The sequence below is a fragment of the Ruditapes philippinarum genome, unplaced genomic scaffold (genome assembly GCF_026571515.1).
Source record: "Ruditapes philippinarum isolate M1 unplaced genomic scaffold, ASM2657151v2 ctg7771_1_1_1_1, whole genome shotgun sequence".
Lineage (NCBI taxonomy): Eukaryota > Metazoa > Mollusca > Bivalvia > Venerida > Veneridae > Ruditapes > Ruditapes philippinarum.
Genome location: NW_026856286.1, coordinates 17,967 through 43,312, shown reverse-complemented (window position 1 = coordinate 43,312; position 25,346 = coordinate 17,967). Strand labels below are relative to the sequence as shown.

General features: G+C 34.3%; 1 protein-coding gene across 1 annotated transcript; it reads left to right on the top strand.

Annotated features, from left to right (window-relative positions):
• The first annotated feature begins 185 nt into the window (after positions 1 to 185).
• LOC132746088 (procollagen-lysine,2-oxoglutarate 5-dioxygenase 1-like) lies at positions 186 to 21,468 on the top strand. The gene is made up of 9 exons (XM_060735160.1): positions 186 to 317; positions 1,131 to 1,194; positions 2,163 to 2,260; positions 3,552 to 3,653; positions 4,313 to 4,444; positions 9,675 to 9,765; positions 15,240 to 15,346; positions 17,208 to 17,260; positions 21,114 to 21,468. The coding sequence occupies exons 1-6, from the start codon at positions 186 to 188 to the stop codon at positions 9,708 to 9,710; spliced, it is 564 nt and encodes a 187-aa protein (XP_060591143.1). The 3' UTR covers positions 9,711 to 9,765; positions 15,240 to 15,346; positions 17,208 to 17,260; positions 21,114 to 21,468.
• Positions 21,469 to 25,346: the final 3,878 nt, after the last annotated feature.

Sequence of the window (25,346 nt, the reverse complement as noted above, 5' to 3'; positions counted from 1 at the left end):
TCTTGAAACTTGAACATAATAATCTTCAAGGATAACCCTTAAAAATAACCAGACCGACATTGACCTTCACTTATAAATGACCTTGAATTTGCACAGGACCTCTGAGTGAACAAAGTTCGACTGTAGTTCAGTTATATATCTTAAATTATGTGCACATTGTTTACAGCATAAGTATAATAATAAAAATGTTTTTGTTTATTTCAGGATTTATTGGGTATGCTAAGGACGTGTATGAAATTATTTCCCACAATGCAGTAGCAGATAACGATGATGACCAGTTATATTACACTAAAATATTTCTAGACAAATCTCTCCAGGTATGATTCATATCTATGTACAAAACATTACCACTGTATAATGATAACAACAGTAAAATTTATGTTTTAATTAAAGCTTCCATTGTTTTGTAGATTCTGTAGGGGAGAGGTATTACATGAAAGTCAGGTGCCCATTCGTGCCTGAAATAATGCACGGAGGGGCGCCTGAGGTCTTCCTCCACCAGTAAAGCTGGAACGTCCCAATAGGACCTATACTTTGTCGATGTGACATAAAACCCAAAACAAAAAATACATGAAAGACAGAGTTATTTTGGTATCTTGTCATATATTGGTAACTGTAAGTCAGTTCTTTGCAAGTTACCTGTGTTTATCAATTCTATTGGAGAGAGTTTACAAATAAAAAGAATAGTGATATTCAGTGGGAAATAAACACCAATTATTTTTTTTTGTGTTTGTGTGCATAGTGACAAAATAGTCCATGGCCAAGTTGTTAAGGTCGTTCACCTCTAAGAACTTGCATGTCACTGCTGTGATTTTGGATCACTCCGGGAATTTTTTATTTATCATTTGAGGAAGCTATCAGCTAGCTTACAGAACGTCAGTGGTTCTACTTAGGCTAGGTGCCCACTCTTGCCTGATATAATGCACAGAGGGGCAACTAATGTTTTCCTCCACCAGTAAAGCTGGAAAATCAACATATGACGTATTATATGTATTGTTGCATTAAGTTTTCATTGTTGTCAGTACGTAGAAAATGTGCATTTGTCTAAATCAATGTATTTTTTTCTCTTCTACAAACCATTGATTGGTATAAGAACTTAAGAAGGTACTTATTTATACATACAATTTCAGGAGAAGTGGAATATAAAATTGGATAAAAGATCAGAAATATTTATGAACCTACATGGAGCTCTTGGTAATATATACATGTATTATGTTTGTAACACCTAGTCTTTAAAACTACATTTAATAAATTTCCGTGAAGCTAAAACGGTTAAAGTGTGTTTGCAAAAGAAAATATCTTAGTGTTTGAAATTATTTTTGTCCAATAGGATTGCAGTATTTCAAATAAATCGTAACACATTGCTTTGGTAAATCCAGTCTAGAAAATCGACTGTTTATAAAAATAATTAAAAACACTAAGCAGGTTAAAATTATTTAGTACGTATTTACAAAAATAAATTGGCCGCGCGGCTGTGCCGTGCCTGACCAATTTATTTTTGTAAATACATACATATAAACTTTAACCTATACATAATTGCTGTGTTCCGGATAGCGACTATAAAACTGTGACATAGCGCATACACGAGCTGATTATAGTCTTCATTTGCATGTTAAAATTTGTATACGGATTTTAGTGTTACCGTGGGGTTTTCCGTTTAAATTCCTAATTTATGAACAATATTTGATGAGATTTTCAACAATGCTGTTAAAAAGGTTAATGAAACTGTAGAATGCTTGGTTTTTAGGCTGACGGCAAAATATATTTACGTATTTATTTAATGTAGCTTTAACTGAAATTTTTATAGAAAATTTTTCACTAGATGATTTACCTGTAACAAATAAAATGTTACTGGCATTTTAACTTGCCTATGTCACAGTATAGAACATGGGCATTATTTTATATTTCATGGCTTTTGATTTGAAATTGTAAGTTTAAAACATGGATTTTTATTTGAAATTCAGTACAATTCATATACAAATAATATGTAATTTAAATTACATTGCTGTGTATTGAAGTGCTATTCAAAACTCACAGTGCTGTGGTGTGCTGTGATGTACGGAGTTGTACTGCCCAATCATATTACAGTATCTTGTAAGCAATGTAAACATTCTCATTATTGTTCAAAATTTTTCTAAAATTATTTTTGATGATTTTTATAGATGATGTCATGTTAAAGTATAAAGGGCAGCACAGTTTTCTCTACAATGTTAAAACAGGCACCGTTCCAATTGTTATTCATGGAAATGGACCAATTAAGGTTTGTATTTATACTGATTTGATAGAATTATTAAATTTCTGGTTCTCTATGTAGGGAGAAGTATGTAGGGATACAGCCGAGAGATCAAAAATCTGATTGGTGAACTCTGTATGCTTTATAAATTGTAATGTTGGGAATGTATTGGTATATGAGTTTGGAATTAAAAGAGTATAAAAAATGGATAACTTGAAACTAAAGAATGTTTACATGCCAGTGAAGTTATTGACGTTTCTAGTTTAACTAAGTGGAAATTGGGAGGGTTTTTCTTAACTCCGGTTGAAATAAAAGTTACTCAAAGATTATGTACAAACTCATTTCTCTTTAACTACAGATTATGTTGCGATTCTTCCATTTGAATGTTATTGTTTGTTGTTTTTCAAGATCCCTAACTCCTCCATTGACAATTATTGAATTAAAACCCTGTTATGAATTAAAAAAATACATACTGATTTTTAATCTGTACTCAAGTGCCTGTTTGTGCCTGAAATAATTGCTGAAATCGCATCCGATGTTTTACTCTGTCAGTAAAGCTGGAAAGTTGCCATATGATTTTACAGTATTGGTGCGACATAAAACCCAACCCAATAATAAAATAATGATCAAGATGTTTCTTTAAACTTTACCGGGTAGGTCATTGACCCTATTAGCTTACATTTTAAGCTTGTCTATTTGCAAAAACATTCGAGCGAATTCGAGCTATTAAGACTATTTGCAAAACAAATTGAGCCTATTCGTCACCGTAAGCATCGCTATGGTTAAGTTTTTATGTGTTAGCTAGTATTTTCAGAACTATTGAATGAAATGGATTGAAACTTCACACACTTGTTCTCTGTGATTATCTTTCATGATTGACATAAGTTCCATAACTCTGATTTGCTTTTTGCATATTATTGCCCCTTTTTCTGACTTATAAATTCTTGTTTAAGTTTTTGTGTGGAAGCTAGTATCTCAATAACTACTGAATGAAATGGATTGAAACTTCACACAATTCTTTTTGTGACAATTTTATGCATTCTCAATTATCAAACAGTGATTTACTTGATGAAACATTCTATTAACAACCCTTTGTATGCTTTTGGGATAATTTAATGTATTCATATAGCATTAGGTAAGCAATTTACTCAATGAAACACCCTTGTGACATTTCAAGCATTGCTGTCCACTGACAGCTCTTGTTATAAATGTATGACATAGTTGTACATCAAGATATCATCAACATTTTTAAGGTTTCATATTTTATGAGAATTTAGGAGGCAAACATTATTAATTCAATGTTTTTTCCTTCATATAGCCAGAGTTTAACAGACTTGCTAATTATTTAGCGGACAGTTGGACATCAAGTTCAGGATGTATTGCATGTCAGGAAGATACCATTAATCTTGAGGGATTGCTGGTAAGTTTATAATTTATCATACTATTATAATAGTAGGGGTGGCAGGATAGGTGTGATGTCAGAATTATAGTAGTTCTTAACCAAGAGGTGACAAGATGATTTTTTAACTCCACATTTAGCTTCAGAAATGAAGAAATTCTTTCATTCTGTAGGGGTAATATATGTTGTATATAATGGTTATGTGAAATTATTTGTTGTATAGGTAGCAAAATGAATGTTAGCAGTGTCTGTATAATGAATAAATAATGACAGCTATTTATAATTACTTTTGCAAATTCAAATTTCTGATTTAAAATAGTTATACAGGGCTCTCTATAGGGTTAGTCCAACAAACTGTTGTACTGTAACTTTAACTAGTATGATAATACAAAAATGTAATTAAAGTGTTATATAGAGAAATGTTACCAGATTGATGAAAAGAAAATGTAATTAAAGTGATATACATGTATATAGAAAAATGTGACCAGAGTGACAAAAAGAAAATGTAATTAAAGTGATTTATAGAAAAAATGCAACCAGTGATAAAAAGAAAAATGTCATTAAAGTGATATATAGATAAAATGCAACCACAGTGATCAATAGGGAAAAAAATGTTATTAGAGTGATATATAGAAAAATGTAACTTTTAAATATAATATTTTGTGACTATTTGTTTAAAGGAAGAGGATTATCCATCTATTGTATTGGGAGTGTTTGTGGAGCATCCAACACCATTTCTTAGAGAAGCCTTACAGAAGATTGCAGCATTAGATTATCCTAAACAGAAAATTGATTTCTTTATTCATTCATCTGTGAGTGAACATATATTATACTAGATAAACTTGTATTTCTTATTAATTCCATTTTTAGCTCAACTTTTTTCCAAAAGAAAAAAATAGAGGTATCGTTACAGTCATGGTGGCATTCCAGTCTGCAAACTTTAACCTTGATCATTACGTTTTAAGGTATTGGTGCATTAACCATCTAATATAAAAAAGATTTTAAGTTACTTTTTATATCTTTATATTGTAGCCCTGGTTTATTGTGCCCCCACTATAGGGGGTGGGGGGCATTTACTTTTACCCTTGTCCGTCCGTCCGTCCATCCATCCTTCCGTCCCTCTTTCGTCCGTCCGTTCCCTTTTTGTGTGGCACGTAGCTCAAAAAGTAATTGACTTAGAGTCATGAAACCTTACAGAAATGTTGATCAGCATGTGTAGTTGTGCACCTGGGTATTTCCATGTGGATATATATAGTATTTTTAGAGTTATTGCCCTTGACTTAGTAAAAATTTCCAATTTTCAACTAGTGTCGCACGTTTCTAAAAAAATATTTGACCTAGAGTCATGAAACCGTACAAGAATGTTGCTTAGCATGTGTAGTTGTGCACCTGGGTATTTGCATGTGGATATTTTTAGTATTTGTAGAGTTATTGCCCTTGACTTAGTAAAAATTTCCAATTTTTAACTTGTGTCGCACATAACTAAAAAAGTATTTGACCTAGAGTCATGAAACCTAACAAGAATGTTGATCAGCATTTGTAGTTGTGCACATGGGTATTTTTGTGTGGATAATTTTAGTATTTTAGAGTAATTGCCTTTGACTTGGTAAAAATTTTCAATTTTCAACTTGTGTCGCAAATTATTAAACTCAAAAAAAATAGTTGACCTACAGTCATGAAACCTTACAATAATGTTGTTCAGCATGTGTAGTTGTGCACCTGTGTATTTATGTGGGGATATTTTTGGTATTGTAGAGTTATTGCCCTTGACTAAGTAAAATTTTGCAATTTTCAACTTGTGTCACATGTAACTCAAAAAATAGTTGACCTACAGTCATAAAACCTTACAAGAATAGTGCTTAGCATTTGTAGTTGTGCACCTGGGTATTTTTGTGTGGATATTTTTAGTATTTTTAGAGTTATTGCCCTTTACTTAGTAAAAAATACCAATTTTCAACTTGTGTCGCATGTAACTCAAAAAAAAATAGTTGACTTAGAGTCATAAAACCTTACAGGAATGTTGATCAGCATCTGATGATGTGCACCTGGGTATTTTCATATGGATATTTTTAGTATTTTTAGAGTTATTGCCCTTGACTTAGTAAAAATTTACAATATTTAACTTCACTGTGTTGCACATAATTCAAAAGGTTTATGACCTGTAGGCCTAAAAGTTTACAAGAATGTTGGTCAGCATGGGTACTTATGCACCTTGGGGATTTCTTATGGCTTTATTCAGTACAAGTAGTATTTGCCCTTTACTTAATAAAATATATCTATTTGTCAACTTGGGCGCATGTAGAAAAAGAAAATTGACCTAGAGACATAAGGTTGACAAATCCGTGGAGTGTGGGGGCACTTGTGTCCTATGGACACATTTCTATTTTGTATATAATATGTGAGCCTAAATAATTAAGCATGAACGTTTTGACCTGTTTAACTAACTTGTTTTCCTACTGCCAAACTGTTGTTGCGAAAAAGACATCCCGCATTCAAAAAATATCTTGATGTCTCTTTGAAAAGTCTTAATACTAATTTTAAGACTTATTTTATGTACAGTCAGTAAGTACATGTGTAAACTAGGTGTGTAATCTAGAGGATAATGCAAACATATTGAGTAATTTCTCTTTAATTTATTTATCTACTGTATGAACTAGTTACATTACTTTTTAGCTCACCTGTCACAAAGTGACAGGGTGAGCTTTTGTGATCGCTTTTCGTCCGGCGTCCGGCGTCCGTCCGTAAACTTTTGCTTCAAATGACATCTCCTCATAAACCACTAACCCAATTTCATCCAAACTTCACAGGAATGTTCCTTTGGTGGTCACCTTTAAAAATTGTTCAAAGAATTTAATTCCATGCAGAACTCTGGTTGCCATGGCAACCGAAAGAAAAAACTTTAAATATCTTCTAGAGCTTAGATATTTGGCATGAAACATCTTCTAATAAGTGTCTACCAAGTTTGTTCAAATAAAAGCCCTGGGGTCAAAATTGGCCCCGCCCCAGGGGGTCATTCATTTTCCCTATATGCATATATAGTAAAAACTTAAAAATTCTTCTTTAAAGAACCCAAAGAGCTAGAGCTAAGATATTTAGCATTAAACGTGTGCTAATGGGTGTCTACAAAGTTTGTTCAAGTAAAAGCCCTGGGGTCAAAATTGGCCCCGCCCCGGGGCTCATTGATTTTCCTTATATGTGTATAGCAAAAACTTAAAAAATCTTCTTTGAAAAAAACCCAAATAGCTAGAGTTTAGATATTAAGCATGAAACATCTTCTAGTGAGTGTCTACAAAGTTTGTTAAAATAAAAGCCCTGGGGTCAAAATTGGCCCCGCCCTGGGGGTCATTGATTTTCCTTATATGTGTATGGCAAAAACTTAAAATCTTCTTTGAAAAAACAATAGCTAGAGTTTAGATATTAAGCATGAAACTTCTAGTAAGTGTCTACAAAGTTTGTTTAAATAACAGCCCTGTGGCTAAAACTGGCCCCGCCCCAGAGGTGTCATTGTTTTTAACTATATGTGTATAGCAAAAACTTAAAAAAATCTTCTTTTAAAAATCCCAATGAGCTAGAGGTTAGATTGCAGGAAACATCTTTTTGTGGGTGTCTACCAAGTTTGTTCAAATAAAAGCCCTTGGTTTAAAATTGGCCCTGGGGGGGAGGTCATTGTTTTTCATTATATGTGTCTAGTAAAAACTTAACATCATTAAACATCTTCTAATGAGTGTCTTCCAAGTTTGTTCAAATAAAAGCCCTGGGGTTTAAACTAGCCCCGCTCCGGGGGCCTAAATACAGGTGAGCGACCTCAGGGCCATCATGGCCCTCTTGTTTCTCATTTTGTTTTATTTTCAGTTAAGAAATCACCAGAATGAGATAGATTTATTCTTGAACAAGTCTGTCAATACTATAGGTTCATATGACATATGGTGAAACTGGACCATGTAATTACTTTGTTTATCTTATACATATAAATCTGATAATATACTTTTAAATGAAATATTGAGGAAATAATATGCAGTGGTAAATATTTTTCAAATTTTCATCGGTATCTTGCCAGACTACTTTTTTCTACATTCAGCCAGTACACAAAATGAAAGTGGAATTCTTTTGAATTGTAAGATAAAAAAGTACTAAACAAAAAATTCAAATTTTTATATAAATACAGATTTTTTTTTTCTTGTGGTATGAAAATTGCCACATTTTACTTGTGGCTACCACCACTGGTGAAATGATTCATACTGTTTGATGAAAATAAAAAAACTAGAATATGCTCTTCCTCTATATTTTAATCACTATACTGTTGGTAGCTCAATATTTGTATTTTCATCCCTTTAAAATAGAGTGGACTTTTCCAAATTCAAACACCTTTTCAGTAAGTAAATGGTTAACTGAAACATTTTAAGCTCACCTGTCACATTGTGACAGGGTGAGCTTTTGTGATCGCTTTTCGTCCGGTGTCCGTCCGTCCGGCGTCTGTAAACTTTTACTTTAAATGACATCTCCTCATAAACCACTAAGCCAATTTCATCCAAACTTCAAAGGAATGTTCCGTTGGTGGTCACCTTTGAAAATTGTTCAAAGAATTTAATTCCATGCAGAACTCTGGTTGCCATGGAAACCAAAAGAAAAAAACTTTAAATATCTTCTTCTAAAAAACCCAAAGAGCTAGAGCTTAGATATTTGGCATGAAACATCTTCTAGCGAGTGTCTACCAATTTTGTTCAAATAAAAGCCCTGGGGTTAAAATTGGCCCTGCCCCAGGGGGTCATTGATTTTCCCTATATGTAATTAATATAGTAAAAACTTAAAAAATCTTCTTTTAAATACCCTCAGAGCTAGAGCTAAAATATTTAGCATAAAACATCTTCTAATGGGTGTCTACCAAGTTTGCTCAAATAAAAGCCATGGGGTCAAAATTTCGCCCCAGGGGGTCATTGATTTTTCCTATATGCATATAGTAAAAACTTAAAAATCTTCTTTTAAAGAACCCAAAGAGCTAGAGCTTAGATATTTAGCGTGAAACATGTTCTAATGGATGTCTACCAAGTTTGTTCAAATAAGAGCCCTGGGGTCATAATTGGCCCCGCCCCAGGGGGTCATTGATTTTCCCTATATGAATATAGTAAAAACTTAAAAATCTTCTCTTAAAGAACCCAAAGAGCTAGAGCTAAGATATTTAGCATGAAACATGTTCTAATGGATGTCTACTAAGTTTGTTCAAATAAGAGCCCTGGGGTCAAAATTGGCCCCGCCCCAGGGGGTCATTGATTTTCCCTATATGAATATAGTAAAAACTTAAAAATCTTCTTTTAAAGAACCCAAGAGCTAGAGCTAAGATATTTAGCATGAAACATGTTCTAATGGATTTCTACCAAGTTTGTTCAAATAAGAGCACTGGGGTCAAAATTGGCCCCGCCCCAGGGGGTCATTGATTTTCCCCATATGAAATTATGAATATAGTAAAAACTTAAAAATCTTCTTTTAAAGAACCCAAAGAGCTAGAGCTAAGATATTTAGCATGAAACATGTTCTAATGGATGTCTACCAAGTTTGTTCAAATAAGAGCCCTGGGGTCAAAATTGGCCCCGCCCCGGGGGACATTGATTTTCCTGATATGTGTATAGCAAAAACTTAAAAATCTTCTTAGAAAAAAACAGAATACTTAGTAGCTAGAGTTTAGATATTAAGCATGAAAACATCTTGTAGTAATGTCTACAAAGATTGTTCAAATAAAAGCCCTGGGGTCAAAACTGGCCCTCCCCATGGGTGTCATTGTTTTTAAATATATGTGTAAAGAAAAAAACTTAAAAAATCTTCTTTGAAAAAAACCCTTAGATGTTTAGCATGAAACATCTTCTAATGGTTGTCTACTAAGTTTGTTCAAATAAAAGCCCTGGGGTTTAAACTGGCCCCGCTCTGTGGGGCCTATATACAGGTGAGTGACTTCAGGGCCATCATGGCCCTCTTGTTAAAGTTTAAAATTTATGAGAATTTAGGTGGCAAATATTATCACTTCAATGTTTTTGTTTTATTTTCATATAGACAGAGTTTGACAGACTAATTATTTACGACAGTTGAAAATCCAGTTCAGGGTGCTTGTCAAGAAGATACCATTAATCATGAGGAATAACAGGTTAGTTTATAAAAAAAACATACAATTATGATAGTAGGGGTGGCAGGATAGGTGTGATGCCAGAATTTTAAGTTTTCAGTTCCCAACAGGTTTACCCTTTGTTTTTGTCTTTTCATTTGTCCGTCTGAAACCATTTCTACTTTTTGTGTCGCCTCTACGGAGTAGTGGCGACATATAGGGATCACTTCTCCGTCGTCTGTCTGTCCGTCTGTCTGTCCGTCCGTCCGTCACAAAACTTGTCCAGACTACTGCTCATAAACTACTGGTGCAATTTCATCCAAACTTTACAGGAATGATCAGTACCAAGTCTAGTTGTGCATATTGTCAGCATTTACCGGTTCAATGATTTTTGTCAGAGTTATGGCCCTTTAATAGTTTTTAATTTTAAAGTTTGTCCGGACTACTTCTCTTATACCACTAATGCAATTTCAATGAAACTTTACAGGATTGATCTGGCCCTTTGACAAAAAGTTGTTTTTTTCTGTGTGTTGCCAGATACACAAAAGCTTGTCCGGACTACTGCTCATAAACTACTGGTGCAATTTCATCCAAACTTTACAGGAATGATCAGTACCAAGTCCGGTACTTCTCTTATACCACTAATGCAATTTCAATGAAACTTTACAGGATTGATCTGTAGCTCAAGTCCTTGCGCATATTGCACGGGTTTTCCGGTTGAATGATTTTTGGCCGAGTTATGGCCCTTTGATAAAAAGGTGTTTTTTTCTTTGTGTTGCCAGATACACAAAAGCTTGTCCGGACTACTCCTCATAAACTACTGCAATTTTATCCAAACTTTACAGGAATGATCAGTACCAAGTCTAGTTGTGCATTGTCCGTCTGTCTGTCACAAAACTTGTCCCAACATGAAATTGGCCATCATGAGGCGACACATGTGATTACTGATCGCTCTTGTTTATTACCTTCTAACTTTTTATTATGCCGGAGTTATGCCCCTTTTACTTTGAAAATAATGTGCAATTTTAGGTTTTCATACATTATCTCCCCAACGGTATTACACATTCAACTTAAACTTGATATATGAATATGTCATAAAAAGATACAGGTCAAATTCGAATTTGGTTATGGTTAAATAATTTTTGACAGAGTTATGCCCCTTTTACTTAGAAAATAATATGAAATTTTCAGTTTCCGTTCATTATATCCCCAACAGTATTACACATTCAACTCAAACTTGACATATGGATACGTCAAAAGAATGCACAAGTCAAGCTCAAATTTGGTCATTGTTCGATGATTTTTGGCAGAGTTATGCCCCTTTACTTTGAAAATAATATGAAATTTTCAGTTTCTGTTCATTATCTCCCAAATGGTAATACACATTCAACTCAAATTTGACAAATGGATCTGTTAAAGGAATGCAAAGGTCAAGTTTCAATTTGGTTCATTATCTCCTCTAGGGTATTTATCCTCTTGAACTTTGAAAAAAATGAAGAAATTTTAAGTTTCCGTTCATTATCTCTCCAATGGTTGTACACATTCAACCCAAATTTGACATATAGATACATCTTAAACAGTTAAGTTTGAATTTGGTCGTGGTTCAATGATTTTAGACAAAGTTATCTTTCTTGAATGTTGGAAACATTTTGAATTTTCGGTTTCAGCACTCATACTTTTGTTGAATGAATGTAGCCGTTATTATGGCTACAAATATGCGATATGCAAATTACAAAAGGTTAACAATGAATAGTTTCAGTGCCTTGAACTTTGTATAAAATGGTTTGTGTTAACATTGACTAGTTTTAAGGGCTTTGAACTTAAAATGAAAACATAATTTGTGCAAACAAATTTGGAACTAAATATTATAACATCTGAAATTTTGGCTGCATGTGTGGGCATTCGTGGCGTGATGACACATTTCTTGTTTCTATTTTTCTTCCAAAACTGCCTTCAGCTACTCCTACTGTTTGCTTGAAAAATTAAATAAGTAGGGCCTAGAAGAAGAACCATATCTTTTGACTTTCAACAAAGACATGATTGCTATAAAAGAGTGTTACAAGAATATAGAAATATTAACAAATAATTTCTCATATTCTCAATGTGCCCAATTATTTCAATAATCATCAATGAATTAATGACAAAGTATGACTAGACACAGTGTAATGTTTTGAAATCCAAGTATATATACATTTGTAATCTTCATATTTCTAGCTGTTTACTTGGTGTTTGTGTGTGACAAGTTTTCCTAATGTGTCACAATAATATGCCTTGTTATCTTGAATTCTATTAATGAAGGACAAAATGACCAGATATGACTATTTATGTACTTTTATGAAATTATACCTTATAGTCTTAGTTAAACCATTGATCTTTAAGCTTCAAACATGCTTGTACTCATAACAAATTTAAACCAGAACATATAAAATATGTCAATGAATGACAAATATATTGACTGGACATAACTGTAAATGCATTACCATATCATGACTTTGGACATTCAAATATGAATTTGACCTTTCACCTCCTGAACTTAATTTTGTTCATTATATGTCATCTTAAAAACAGCAAATTTATTTCAATGTCCATCCATGAATAACAAAGAAGATCACCTATCATGACATTTGACCAACATGTGTGTTCTTGACCTTTTAACTGGGGCTTAACATTTCATCATCATGTGTAACACATCCATGCAATGTACTTCACTTCAGTGTTGTTATATTTTTCTGGTCCTTTGGGATCATCGATGCCAGCACTATTAAGTGTTGAGAATTGAGTACCGCTCCAGCCGGTGCTAGGGGGCGTGAGGGATGTTGCACCTATTCATTTTCCCTCATGTACAGACTCAATCAAACCGTGTCTGCAATTCTCTCTTGTAATATTGTTGTGATTAATGCTTCCGAGGGATAACTTTGTTTCCAGATTTTTCTATTAAAGTCCATCCAGGAATGACCGTATTGTTGACAGACATGACCATCAATGCTTCAAAAAATGTTGACTTTGGAATACATGTGTGACCTTGACACCAGATTCTTGCATGTGACATGTAGTCATCATGTACATTTTTAGTTTCTTATGACAAGATATTCTGGAGTTCATCCAAGAATGATGAACATCACCCTTTCATGAAAAAAAAAGCATATTATGACTTTGGAATTCAAGCGTGACATTGTCCTTTGAGCTCGGGTAATCCTTTCACATGGTCAACACATGATGATGACTTGTTGCTTTCAAGAATCAGGTCTGCAGCTTAAATGTGAAAGTCACACTTGTACGTCAAACGTTATGATATGATTGTGATATATTTGTGTTTTGTGCATAACTTTGTAATTCATGGATTGATTTTGAAATACTTGCGCATTGAGATTTTTGTTACACTGGATATATTCATAGTAAGTTTAAACATATAAGTCCTTAAAGGCATAAACCAACTTTAGGACTAACTTCAATAGCAATTTTTATCTTCAGTCAAATACTATTGACTATAAATAAATACATTCACCTTAGAAAAGTTAAGAAAGACAATGACAAACCCTTTTCGTTGCAATGTGTAAATGCCCAGCATTGCTTTTCAGAAAATTAAAAGAGTCATAATATAGGAGTTATAAGGTAGGACAATTTGTTTTTGAAATGCAAAATTGTCTCAGTTTTGGCCGTAAGACTGAAACACAGCCTACCTTTGTAGCTCAAATGTTTGTTAACACTTTAAATGTTTTGTAAAATGATATAAATTTTAAAAGATCTTTTTTGTCAAGTCCATAATTTTCTCTTTCGTAGATATAGTTTGAAGATCAATGAAAAGTAAACTTACTAGGGACAATGGTTAGAAGGTGACTCCTTATCATGCTAATTGTACCCTCCTTTTGGAAGAAAAAACGGGATATAGAAATAGGCTCTGTGTGTCCGTCCATTATGTTCTCGTGTCCAGTCCATAACTATGTCATTTGTCAAAGGAATTTGAAATAACTTGGCACAGATGTTTGTTATAATAAGACAATGTATCATGCATAACAACCGGATCCCTACATCCAAGGTGAAGGTCACACTTTGTAATCAAAGGTCAACATTGACTGTTTGAGGGTACATGTCGTGTCCGTTCCGTAACTTTCTTTTCTATGAATGGTTTTTGAACATTGTTTGCACTAATAATTACAATATTGAGACAATGTGTCTTGTGCAAAAACCAGTCACCTACCTCAAATGTCAAGGTCACAGTTGGAGATTAACATAGTCTGTAACAGGGAATATTTTGTGTCCGGTCCATAACTTATTCAGAGATAAAGGGATTTTATGATTATTTGGCACACAAATGTTCACAATAATAAGTCGACGTGTTATGAGGGAAACCAGTTGTCTGCCTCCAAGGTTGTAGGTCAAACCTTAACATGGTCTTTTAAATGGTATATTTTGTGTGCAGTCTATAATTACTTTATTGTTGATGAATTTGAAATTATTAGGCACAAATGTTCACAATAATGGTAGCATATGTCATTTGCAACAGCCAGACTTCTACCTTTAATGTCAAGATCACACTTGAGTGCCATATCGTAACCTTGTCTGTTCTTAGGTATATTTTGTGTGCGGTTCATCAATCAAGGGATTTCAGAATAATTTGACACAATGTTAACAATTATAAGATGACATGTTTAACCCCTACCTCAAAGGTCAAGGTCAAGGTCACACTTGGAGGTCAATGCCTGAAATAGGCTGTGACAGGGTATGAAAACAGGCCAGTGCAAATAAAAGGTCATTAGTGAATTAACCACATACCTTGATTGATGACTGGACACAAAATGTACCCTGTAACAGACCATATCCTCTATGTCACATTTTGCACAAATGTATTTCTTTTGACACATACACAGGAAATATTACATTATATTTCTTAAATGAATTTTTGTTATTAGCATTCATCACAATTTTGCACTGAAAGTCCAGATCCATACCTCATTTTTTTGAAATAGCACAAATTTGTGCTAGTGTAAAATTTCCCTTAGGGTGACGTTGGTAACTCTGTTACAAATTCTTGTTATACATAATTTTTCTGTTACAAATTCTTGTTATACATATTTTTTCTGTTACAAATTCTTGTTATACATAATTTTTCTGTTACAAATTCTTGTTTTACATATTTTTTTCTGTTACAAATTCTTGTTATACATAATTCCAAAATTGTTAAGCGCTTTTTCTGAAATCATTGTATAGTCAGTAATTAGTGTTTTCCTCAGTCATAGGGTTTTTTGAATAATTTTAGTGATAATACATGTACTTTTTATTATACATAATATATATAGTATTTTTTTATATAACACTTGACTAGAATAAAATATTCATATTAAAAGTAATGTAAATATGCCACTGTTACAGGTAAATGAAGTAAGTGGCATATTCCTCCTATGGACTGTAGTATTTTTATATTGAAATTCCTTCAAGTATAAATGAAAAGTTCAAAGCAGGGTAAGTTCATTTCAGTTGAACAGGTTAAAGGTAAAGATATATATTTATTTTTCCAGCTGCCACTGACAAGGTTACTGGCTAAATATGGAGTTGAACCTATTGAGAAGAAACATGAAAGAACTTTATACTATCTTCATAAAGCAGATGAAAAAAGAAAATCTACGTAAGTTGTGTACATATATTCATCACATTTGACCAAAGCACCTAGTGTAATAAGAATTTTATGTGATGTCAGTTTAATGTGAGGAAGCGTCCAACTAGCTTAGAATTAAAACATCGATGGTTCTACTCAGGCGACTGTGTGTGCCGGAAATAATGCATGGAAGTCACCTGAGGTCGCCATATGACCTTTACTGTCTAGGCGTGATAGAAAATCAAATAACAAACGTGAATCATGTGTCTCCAGTCAATAATCGCTTTGATAAGTGAATCATGTGTCTAGCGTCAATATTGACTTTGATGAGTGAATCGTGTCTAGAGTCAATATTGGCTTTGATGAGTGAATCATGTGTCTAGATTCAATATTGGCTTTGATATGTGAATCATGTGTCTAGATTCATATTTGCTTTGATAAGTGAATCATGTGTCTGGATTCAATATGGCTTTGATGAGTGAATCATGTGTCTAGAGTCGATATTGGCTTTGATGAGTGAATCATTTGTCTGGATTCAATATTGGCATTGATGAGTGAATAATGTGTCTAGAGTCAATATTGGCTTTGATGAGTGAATCATGTGTCAAGAGTCAATATTGGCTTTGATGAGTCAATCATGTGCCTAGATTTAATATTGGCTTTGATATGTGAATCATTTTTCTAGATTCATATTTGCTTTGAAAAGTGAATCATGTGTCTGGATTCAATATTGGCTTTGATAAGTGAATCATTCATCTAGAGTCGATATTGGCTTTGATGAGTGAATCATGTGTCTAGAGTCAATATTGGCTTTGATAAGTGAATCATGTGTCTAGAGTCAATATTGGCTTTGATGAGTGAATCATGTGTCTAGAGTCAATAATGGCTTTGATAAGTGAATCATGTGTCTAGAGTCAATAATGGCTTTGATAAGTGAATCATGTGTCTAGAGTCAATATTGGCTTTGATAAGTGAATCGTGTGTCTAGAGTCAATAATGGCTTTGATAAGTGAATCATGTGTCTAGAGTCAATAATGGCTTTGATACAATATTTTGTATAGCAAACAGTGACATCTTACGGAACTGTTTACATGTGCACTTAGTCTATTTCATACACAAATATGAACTTTGTGATATAAGTTTAAGATTTAGATTTTATTCTGCTTTGATTTATAGTTAAAGATCCTGTAACACAATTTTTTCATGGTTTTATTTCATAAATATGATGCTCAAAATAAGATTTGTCAATATTGTAAGTAAGTTCCAATAAGCAGTATTAATAAAGATATTACCAATTTAACATTAAATTTTCATGTAAATGAAGGGAGGAAATTAGAAATTTATTTTCTGTAAATTCTAAGTCAAATTTTCTAATAAGAAATGAATGCATATAATTTATTGATTACATATCATGTGCACAAATATTTGCTGTACATATTTTACACTTTCTTCGATGTTTGAAAATTGTTTTATTTGCATAATTGTATACATATATAATTTCTTTTAAGTGTTGTACACATACAGTAACAATATCAATCACAAAACATGCAGGATCTTTAACTTGTTCCTTGTATTGTAGGGGCCTATACAAATGTACTTTTTTTGTGAGCAGTTGACCTGAGCAATGGATTGAAAAAGAGGAACTAAATTTTCTACAGCTAAAGATCCACGATAAATGTAAAGTCAGGGAAAGCAGTGATCCCTCGGAAGCATTTATAAAAAATTACATGAAAATTTCATGCTTGGTTTGATAAAGTCATTCATGAAGGACAGTCAAACCATCAACTTTATATTCTTCTTTTTGACAGGTTGTTTTCATATTGTCTGAATATTCAAATAGATTTAATTGTATTGAAAATGTGTTTATATACATATATTTTGTATAATTCAGTATACTGCAAATGGAGGTAAGATGTCTTCAAAAAGAGAAACCTGAAAATAAAGGTAATTGTCTATCTTCATTGTCTGATTTTAATTTAACTGATTTTTGTGTCGCCTTGAAAAGGTGACATATAGGGGTTACTTTAGTTGGCGGCGTCGGCGGTGTCAGCGTCGGTTGTGCCGTTGTCGGCGTCTGCGTCAACAAAAGCTTGTCCCGAGCATAAGTCAGTCACTATTAGTCGGATTGACTTCAAACTTAGTATGCATGCTCCTTTCAATATCACGAAGTGCAGTGCACAAAGACAGGTACTCTGCACTTCTTATTTTTTGAGTTATTGCCCTTTGTAAATTTTCATACTTTAATTTTGTCCGGGCCATTCCTCTTCAACTATAAAAGCTATGGACTTGAAACATCATAGGGTGGTAGATCTCATTAAGAAGAAGTGCAGTGGACAAGAATCCGTACTCTGCACTTCCTAACTTTTGAGTTATATCCCTTTGTTAATTTTCATACTTTATTTTTGTCCGGGCCATTTCTCTTCAACTATAAAAGCTATGGACTTGAAACATCATAGGGTGATAGATCTCATTAAGAAGAAGTACAGTGGACAAGAATCCGTACTCTGCACTTCCTAACTTTTGAGTTATTTCCCTTTGTTAATTTTCATACTTTATTTTTGTCCGGGCCATTTCTCTGAAAGTATTAAAGCTATGGACTTGAAACTTCATATGATGATAGATCTCATAAAGAAAAAGTGCAGTGTTTAAGAATCCGGACTCTGCACTTCCTAACTTTTGAGTTATTGCCCTTTGTAAATTTTCATACTTTAATTCTGTCCGGGCCATTCCTCTTCAACTATAAAAGCTATGGACTTGAAACATCATATGATGATAGATCTCATGAAGGAAAAGTGCAGTGCACATGAACCGTTACTCTGCATTTTTTATTTTATGAGTTATTGCCCTTTGTTAATTTTCATACTTTTTTCTGTCCAGGTCATTTCTCCTCAAGTATAAAAGCTATAGACATGAAACTTCATAGGATGATTGATCTTTTTAAGAAAAAGTGCAGTGTACAAGAACCGGTACTCTGCATTTCTTATTTTTGAGTTATTACCCTTTATTAATTTTCATACTTTATTTATGTCCAGGCCATTTCTCATAAATTATAAAAGTTATGGACTTGAAACTTCATAGAATGATAGATCTTATTGATAAGAAGTGCAGTGCATAGAAACTGCTGCTCAGCACTTATTACTTTTAGAGTTATTGCCCTTTGTTGATTTTCATATTTCATTTTTGTCCTGGCCATTTCTCCTAAACTATATTGTTCACAAGGCGACACATCTGACTCGCGGAGTTCTAGTTCTGATTAAACACTGTCTGTTGTTAGTTCCCTTCTAATTTTTCCACCGTCTGCCATTCCACATGACAGAATAGGGATAGGGAGCCAAGGACAAAAAAGAACAATAGAATTCATTCTGTAACAATAAAGTATGAGGCCTACTGTTATGGCTCTTTATTAAACAAAGAGTATGCACTTCAGTTTTACCTTAACTTTTTAGAAAAAAAAATAAAGAAGTGTTTATTATCTAGACAAACATGACATAACAATGCAAAATTACACTGCATCTGTGTATGTGTCAAGTATCATGACTCAGAAAGTTGACATAATTGTGCGTCTTCCCTTACTTAAAAATATCACAGAAATATACCTATAGCTTAGTTATTTCCGTGGCCGAGTGGTTAAGGTTGTTGACGTCAAACCACTTGCCCCTCACCGCTGTGGGTTTCGAATCCCGACAGGGACTTTGGATTCTTTCATGCGAGGAAGCTATCTAGCTAGCTTACAGAACGTCGATGGTTCTACTCAGGTGCCCGTTCGTGCCCGAAATAATGCACGGAAGGGCACCTGAGGTTTTCCTCCACCAGTAAAGCTGGAACGTCGCGATATGACCTTTATTGTGTCAATGTCACATACCCCGGCCCCCCAGAAGAAAAAAAAGAAAAGAAAAAAGGAAGAAAGTTATTTATAAATAAATTGTTTTATTCTTGAAAACTCCTGAATTATGGACTTTTTATCTGCCCGAAAGGGCATATTATGTTATACCCCCTGGCGTCCGTCCGTCCGTCCGTTAGCAATTTGGTTTCCGGAGCATAACTTAAGTTCCATTTGGCCCACAATGTTCAAACTTCATAGGATGATTGAAGACCCCTATTGGTTTTGGGGTCACAAAGTCAAAGGTCAAGGTCACTATTACCTTGATACTGAAAACAGTTTCCGGAGCATAACTTAAGTTCCAATTTGCCCACAATGTTCAAACTTCATAGGATGATTGTCCATATTGGGTAGAAGACCCCTATTGATTTTGGGGTCACAAGGTCAAAGGTCAAGGTCACTATGACCTTAAAACTGAAAACAGTTTTCGGAGCATAACTTGAGTTCTATTCGACCCACAATGTTCAAACTTCATAGGATGATTTTCCATATTGGGTAGAAAACCCCTATTGATTTTGGAGTCATAAGGTCAAAGGTCAAGGTCACTATTACCTTGATACTGAAAACAGTTTCCGGAGCATAACTGAAGTTCCATTAGACCCATAATGTTCAAACCTTATATGATGATTGTCCATATTGGGTAGAAGACCCTATTGATTTTAGGGTCACAAGGTCAAAGGTCAAGGTCACTATTACCTTGATACTGAAAACAGTTTCCGGAGCATAACTTAAGTTCCATTTGGCCCACAATGTTCAAAGTTCATAGGATGATTGTCCATATTAGGTAGAAGACCCCTATTGATTTTGGGGTCAAAAGGTCAAGGGTCAAGGTCACAATATCCTTAAAACTGAAACAGTTTCTGGAGCATAGTTCCATTTGACCCACAATGTTCAAACTTCATAGGATGATTGTCCATATTATGCAAAAGACCCCTTTTGATTTTGGGGTCACTAGGTCAAAGGTCAAGGTCACAATTACCTTAAAACCAAAAACAGTTTTCGGAGCATAACATAAGTTCCATTTGGCCCACTTTAAGTTTATTCAAACTTCATAGGATTATTGTCCATATTGGGTAGAAGACCCCTATTGATTTTGGGGTCACAAGGTCAAAGGTTTAGGTCATTATTAATAACTTAGTATTAATCAACCTACAGCTGTAAAATTTTATAGGATGAACAGCTAATTCCCATGTCTTACAAATGCTTCATCCTTACTAAAAAAAAATACTTTCGGGCATATAATGCTCCGCCTAGCGGTGCTCTTGTTGGGACTTACATTGATATTGAGACATAAATGACCTTGCCTTTCACTGTTTATGTTTACATGGTTAACCTTTGAATGGATGTTCAGTACTTGAACTTTGCTCGAGTATGTACATATATTGATTTTGGGGTCACACATTTGCAGGAATATAATCACGAAGGCCAATAGGTATTCCTGATTAGTTACAAAGAATTTTAACCATAAACTGTGCATTATTATACTGCAATGCATGAATAATGAATATCTATTTCTATTCTAACGTGCTAATAAAAGAAAAGAGAAAATTATGTTGAAGATATTTGGCATATAAGTATTTTATAAGTCTCATTTGGTTTTTTGATGGCAAATGGCGTGTTTGCATTCCTTTATTATGCCATGCTCATCAGTCCTACCAGTTTTGTACGAGAATGATGTAAAGCATGTTAGACTTAATAATTAATATATGTGACGTCATTGTGTCTGTTTTTGCACATTCTGTTGTTCAGGGGGCCGATTATGATTATGAGTTTTTAGGCCCCGGGCCACAAACTCTATATCGGTCATGTGACACTCGTAATAAGTTAAAACTGTTTTCAACTTTGTTACTTTGTATAGAAACCAAGTGTATTAATTGATATTTAATATACATTTAATGTTCATTATTTCATTTACAGGATGGTATTATGTACCAACACAAGGTCAGTTTAAAGAAAGGGAAGACATGTACGGAAGTCAGGAGATGGTGAAGGCTAGAGAATTAGGGAAATAACTTGTTACTAAGATATGTCGTACAGGATTATTATGAAACAAAGCCACTTATTATTTAAATGCATTGCTTTTGAACTTTTAATGTGGTTTATTGACATAATTTCCTCTTCACAGTTTTAGACATAATATAGATATATGAGGATTTTCAAATAAACTTTAAGTAACCTGAATTAAAGAAGAATTATTGAAGAATAAAGTGTTAGATATTGTATGAAACATATTGTTTTGCATCAAATTTTGTGAATAAACATTGAGTAAATATTGTTCCTTATCAATCTATATCGTTGCTGTGTAATGCTTTGGCTATAAAAATGTGTACAGAACCATTAAGGTACGCTAGGAACATACTCATCATAAATAGGTTTTAGTCTGAAAGGTAAACTAGATTCAGACTACTAAAAGTAATGGTAGAGCTGTATACATAATTTTGTGTATTTATTAAAGAAAACATATTCATTTTTTAGCTCACCTGTCACAAAGGGTGAGCTTTTGTGATCGCTTGTCGTCCGTCGTCCGTAAACTTTTACTTTAAAATGACATCTCCTCATTAACCACTCAGCCAATTTCATCCATACTTCACAGGAATGTTCCTTTGGTGGTCACCTTTGAAAATTGTTCAAAGAATTTAATTCCATGAAGAACTCTGGTTGCCATGGCAACCAAAAGAAAAAACTTAAAATATCTTCTTCTAAAAAACCCAAAGAGCTAGAGCTTAGATTTTTGGCATGAAATATCTTCTGGTGAGTGTCTACCAAGTTTGTTCAAATAAAAGCCCTGGGGTCAAAAGGGTCAAAATTGGCCCCACCCCAGGGAGTCATTGATTTTCCCTATATGCATATAGTAAAAACTTAAAAAGTCTTCTTTTAAAGAACCAAAAGAGCTAGAGCTAAGATATTTAGCATGAAACATCTTCTAATGGGTGTCTACCAAGCTTGTGCAAATAAAAGCCCTGGGGTCAAAATTGGCCCCGCCCCAGGGGGTTATTGATTTTCCCTATATGCATATAGTAAAAACTTAAAAATCTTCTTTTAATGAACCAAAAGAGCTAGAGCTAAGATATTTAGCATGAAATATGTTCTAATGGATGTCTACCAAGTTTATTCAAATAAAATCCCTTGGGTCAAAATTGGCCCCGCCCCAGGGGGTCATTGATTTTCCCTATATACATATTGTAAAAACTTAAAAAAATCTTCTTTTAAAGAACCCAAAGAGCTAAAGCTTAGATATTTAACATGAAACATCTTCTAATGGGTGTCTTCCAAGTTTGTTAAAATAAAAGCCCCGGGGTTTAAACTGGCCCCGCTCAGGGGGCCTATGTACAGGTGAGCGACTTCAGGGCCATCATGGCCCTCTTGTTATGTATTTCACCAAAACAGAAGGTTCAGGGTGAGCTATTAGTATCAAAGGGGGATGCTCTGTCGTCATGCGTCAACATTCATCTTCTTCTCTGAAACCACCTGGCAGATTTACTTTTAATTTGGTCTGTAGCATCCTCATAAAAATCATATTGTGAGCTATTTTTAGCTTGACTATTCGCAGAATAATCGAGCTTATGCAGTCACACATTTATCGTCGTCGGCGTCCCTGTGGTTATGTTTTTGCGTGTAAGCTGTTATCTCCATAACTACTGAAGGGAATGGATTGATACTTCAAACACTTGTTCTCTGTGATTATCTTACATGATGGGCACAAGTCCCATAACTCTGATTTGCTTTTTTGCAAAATTATGCCCCTTTTTCGACTTGGACATTCTTTGTTAATTTTTTGCATGTAAGCTGGTATCTCCATAACTACTGAAGGGAATGGATTGAAACTTCACAAAGTTGTTCTCTGTGATTATCTACCATGCTTGGCACAGGTCCCATAACTCTGATTTCTGATGAGTGTGTACATGAGGGATAACAAATAGGTACAACATCCCTCACGCCCCCTAGCACCGGCTTGAGCTGTACTCAATTCTCAACACTTAATAGTGCTTAAAGTTTCATTCTCTTCATTTTACTGGTTTTATAAATTTAAAATGCTTTTTCAAATATTTTCATTGGCTTTTATATTTTTACCGTATCCGACCATGAATATGGACAAATAGTCCAAAAGACTAAAAAGTGTAATATCCGAGATGTGTGACATAATTTTTATCCCAGAGGTCCGACCCATATTCAAACTTGGCCTAGGAATAATCAGAATAACTTTTCTGACCAATTTCAAGGTTATTTGGTCCAAAACTAGTCTCTAAAATGTTAACAGGTTTTCCTATATTTAAACTTTGTGAGCTAGTTTTTGACCCCAGACGATCCATATTCAAACTTGACTTAAAAATCATCATAACAACCTTTCTTACCAATTTCCAGAACATTTGGTCCAGAACAGCAGTCTCTACAAATGTTAACAGGTTTTTCCATATTTTGGCTGTGTGACCTAGTTTTTAACCCCAGATGACCTAATATTTGGGCTGTGTGACCTAGTTTTTAACCACAGATGACACATTTTTTACCTTTCTAACCAATTCCAGGGACATTTGAACAGACACAGTAGTCCTTAGGGTGTATACAAGGTCTTTCCAAATTTGGGATGTTGGACCTTGTTTTTGACCCAATATAGCCCATATTTGAACTAGAACTGAAAATCAACCTTTATGACTGTCTCAATTTCCAAAACAGTAGCCTCAAGAGTGTTAATAAGAGATTTTTATTTTAAGCTACAGTGACCTAGCTTTTCATGCGAGAAACATGGAAGAACATTTTGATCAAGTTAATAGAAACAATTAATACAAAAATGTAAACATTAGATTGTTAATGAACTAAAAGTGGACGGACAACAGACGACAGACCAGCAACGTTCAATTATCCTAAAAGCTTACCCTGCCAGCTCAGGTGAGCAAAACAGTTGAATCGTTTAATATTCCGGTCAAAAATTGGTTAAATTACAGGTAAAATTATGCAGAAAAGCATGTTTCAGAAATACTATAAAATCCGATATCCTGTAATTGTGAAAAGAAAAACAAAATCAAACAAGCAAATTTGTTGAATTTATATCCCCCGCCGAGTACTGGTTATTATTAACACAACAACTAAAGACATAAGGCTTTATTTATATATTAATCATGGCATAAGCAGTAATATTCTTTGAACTTGATAAATATTCAGGGCAATAACAGAGCCATAATTTTGTGTTAAATAGTAAAATCTGGAAATGCCAATGAGATGTATGCATACTACATAACTAATCAAGGGCCATAAATCTGAGTTATAAGTATCTGACCGGGAACAAGGCGACTATAAGCACATCTTCTCTTAGTATCCCATAAAGTTTCATTGAATTCCAGCCAGTAGAAGCAGAGAAGTAGGGAGGAAACAAATATTTTTCTATATGGATACTGCATAATTAATCAAGGGCCATAACTCTGAGTTAAAGTGTCTGACCGGAACAAGCCGTCAATATGCGCATCTCCTCTTGGTATTGAAGGTTCCCATAAAGTTTCGTTGAATTCCAGCCAGTAGTTGCAGAGAAGTAGCACGGAAACGATTTTTACTCCATATGCATACTACATAACTAATCAAGGGCCATAACTCTGAGTTAAAGTGTCTGACCAGAAAAAGCCTACGATAGCGCATCTCCTCTTGGTATTGAAGGTTCCCATAAAGTTTCGTTGAATTCCAGCCAGTAGTTGCAGAGAAGTAGCGCGGAAACGCTTTTTTACTCTATATGCATACTACATAACTAATCAAGGGCCATAACTCTGAGTTAAAGGGTCTGACCGGAACAAGCCAACGATATGCACATCTCTTGATATTGATGATTCCCATAAAGTTTCGTTGAATGCCAGCCAGTCGTTGCAGAGAACTACTCCGGAAACAATTTTTACTCTATACACATACTGCATAACAAATCAAGGGCCATAACTCTGAGTTAAAGGGTCAGACCGGAACAAGCCGACGATATGCGCATCTCCTCTTGATATTGATGATTCCCATGAAGTTTCGTTGAATTCCAGCCAGTAGTTGCAGAGAACTACTCCGGAAACGATTTTTACTCTATATACATACAGCATAACTAATCAAGGGCCATAACTCTGAGTTAAAGGGTCAGACCGGAACAAGCCGACGATATGCGCATCTCCTCTTGATATTGATGATTCC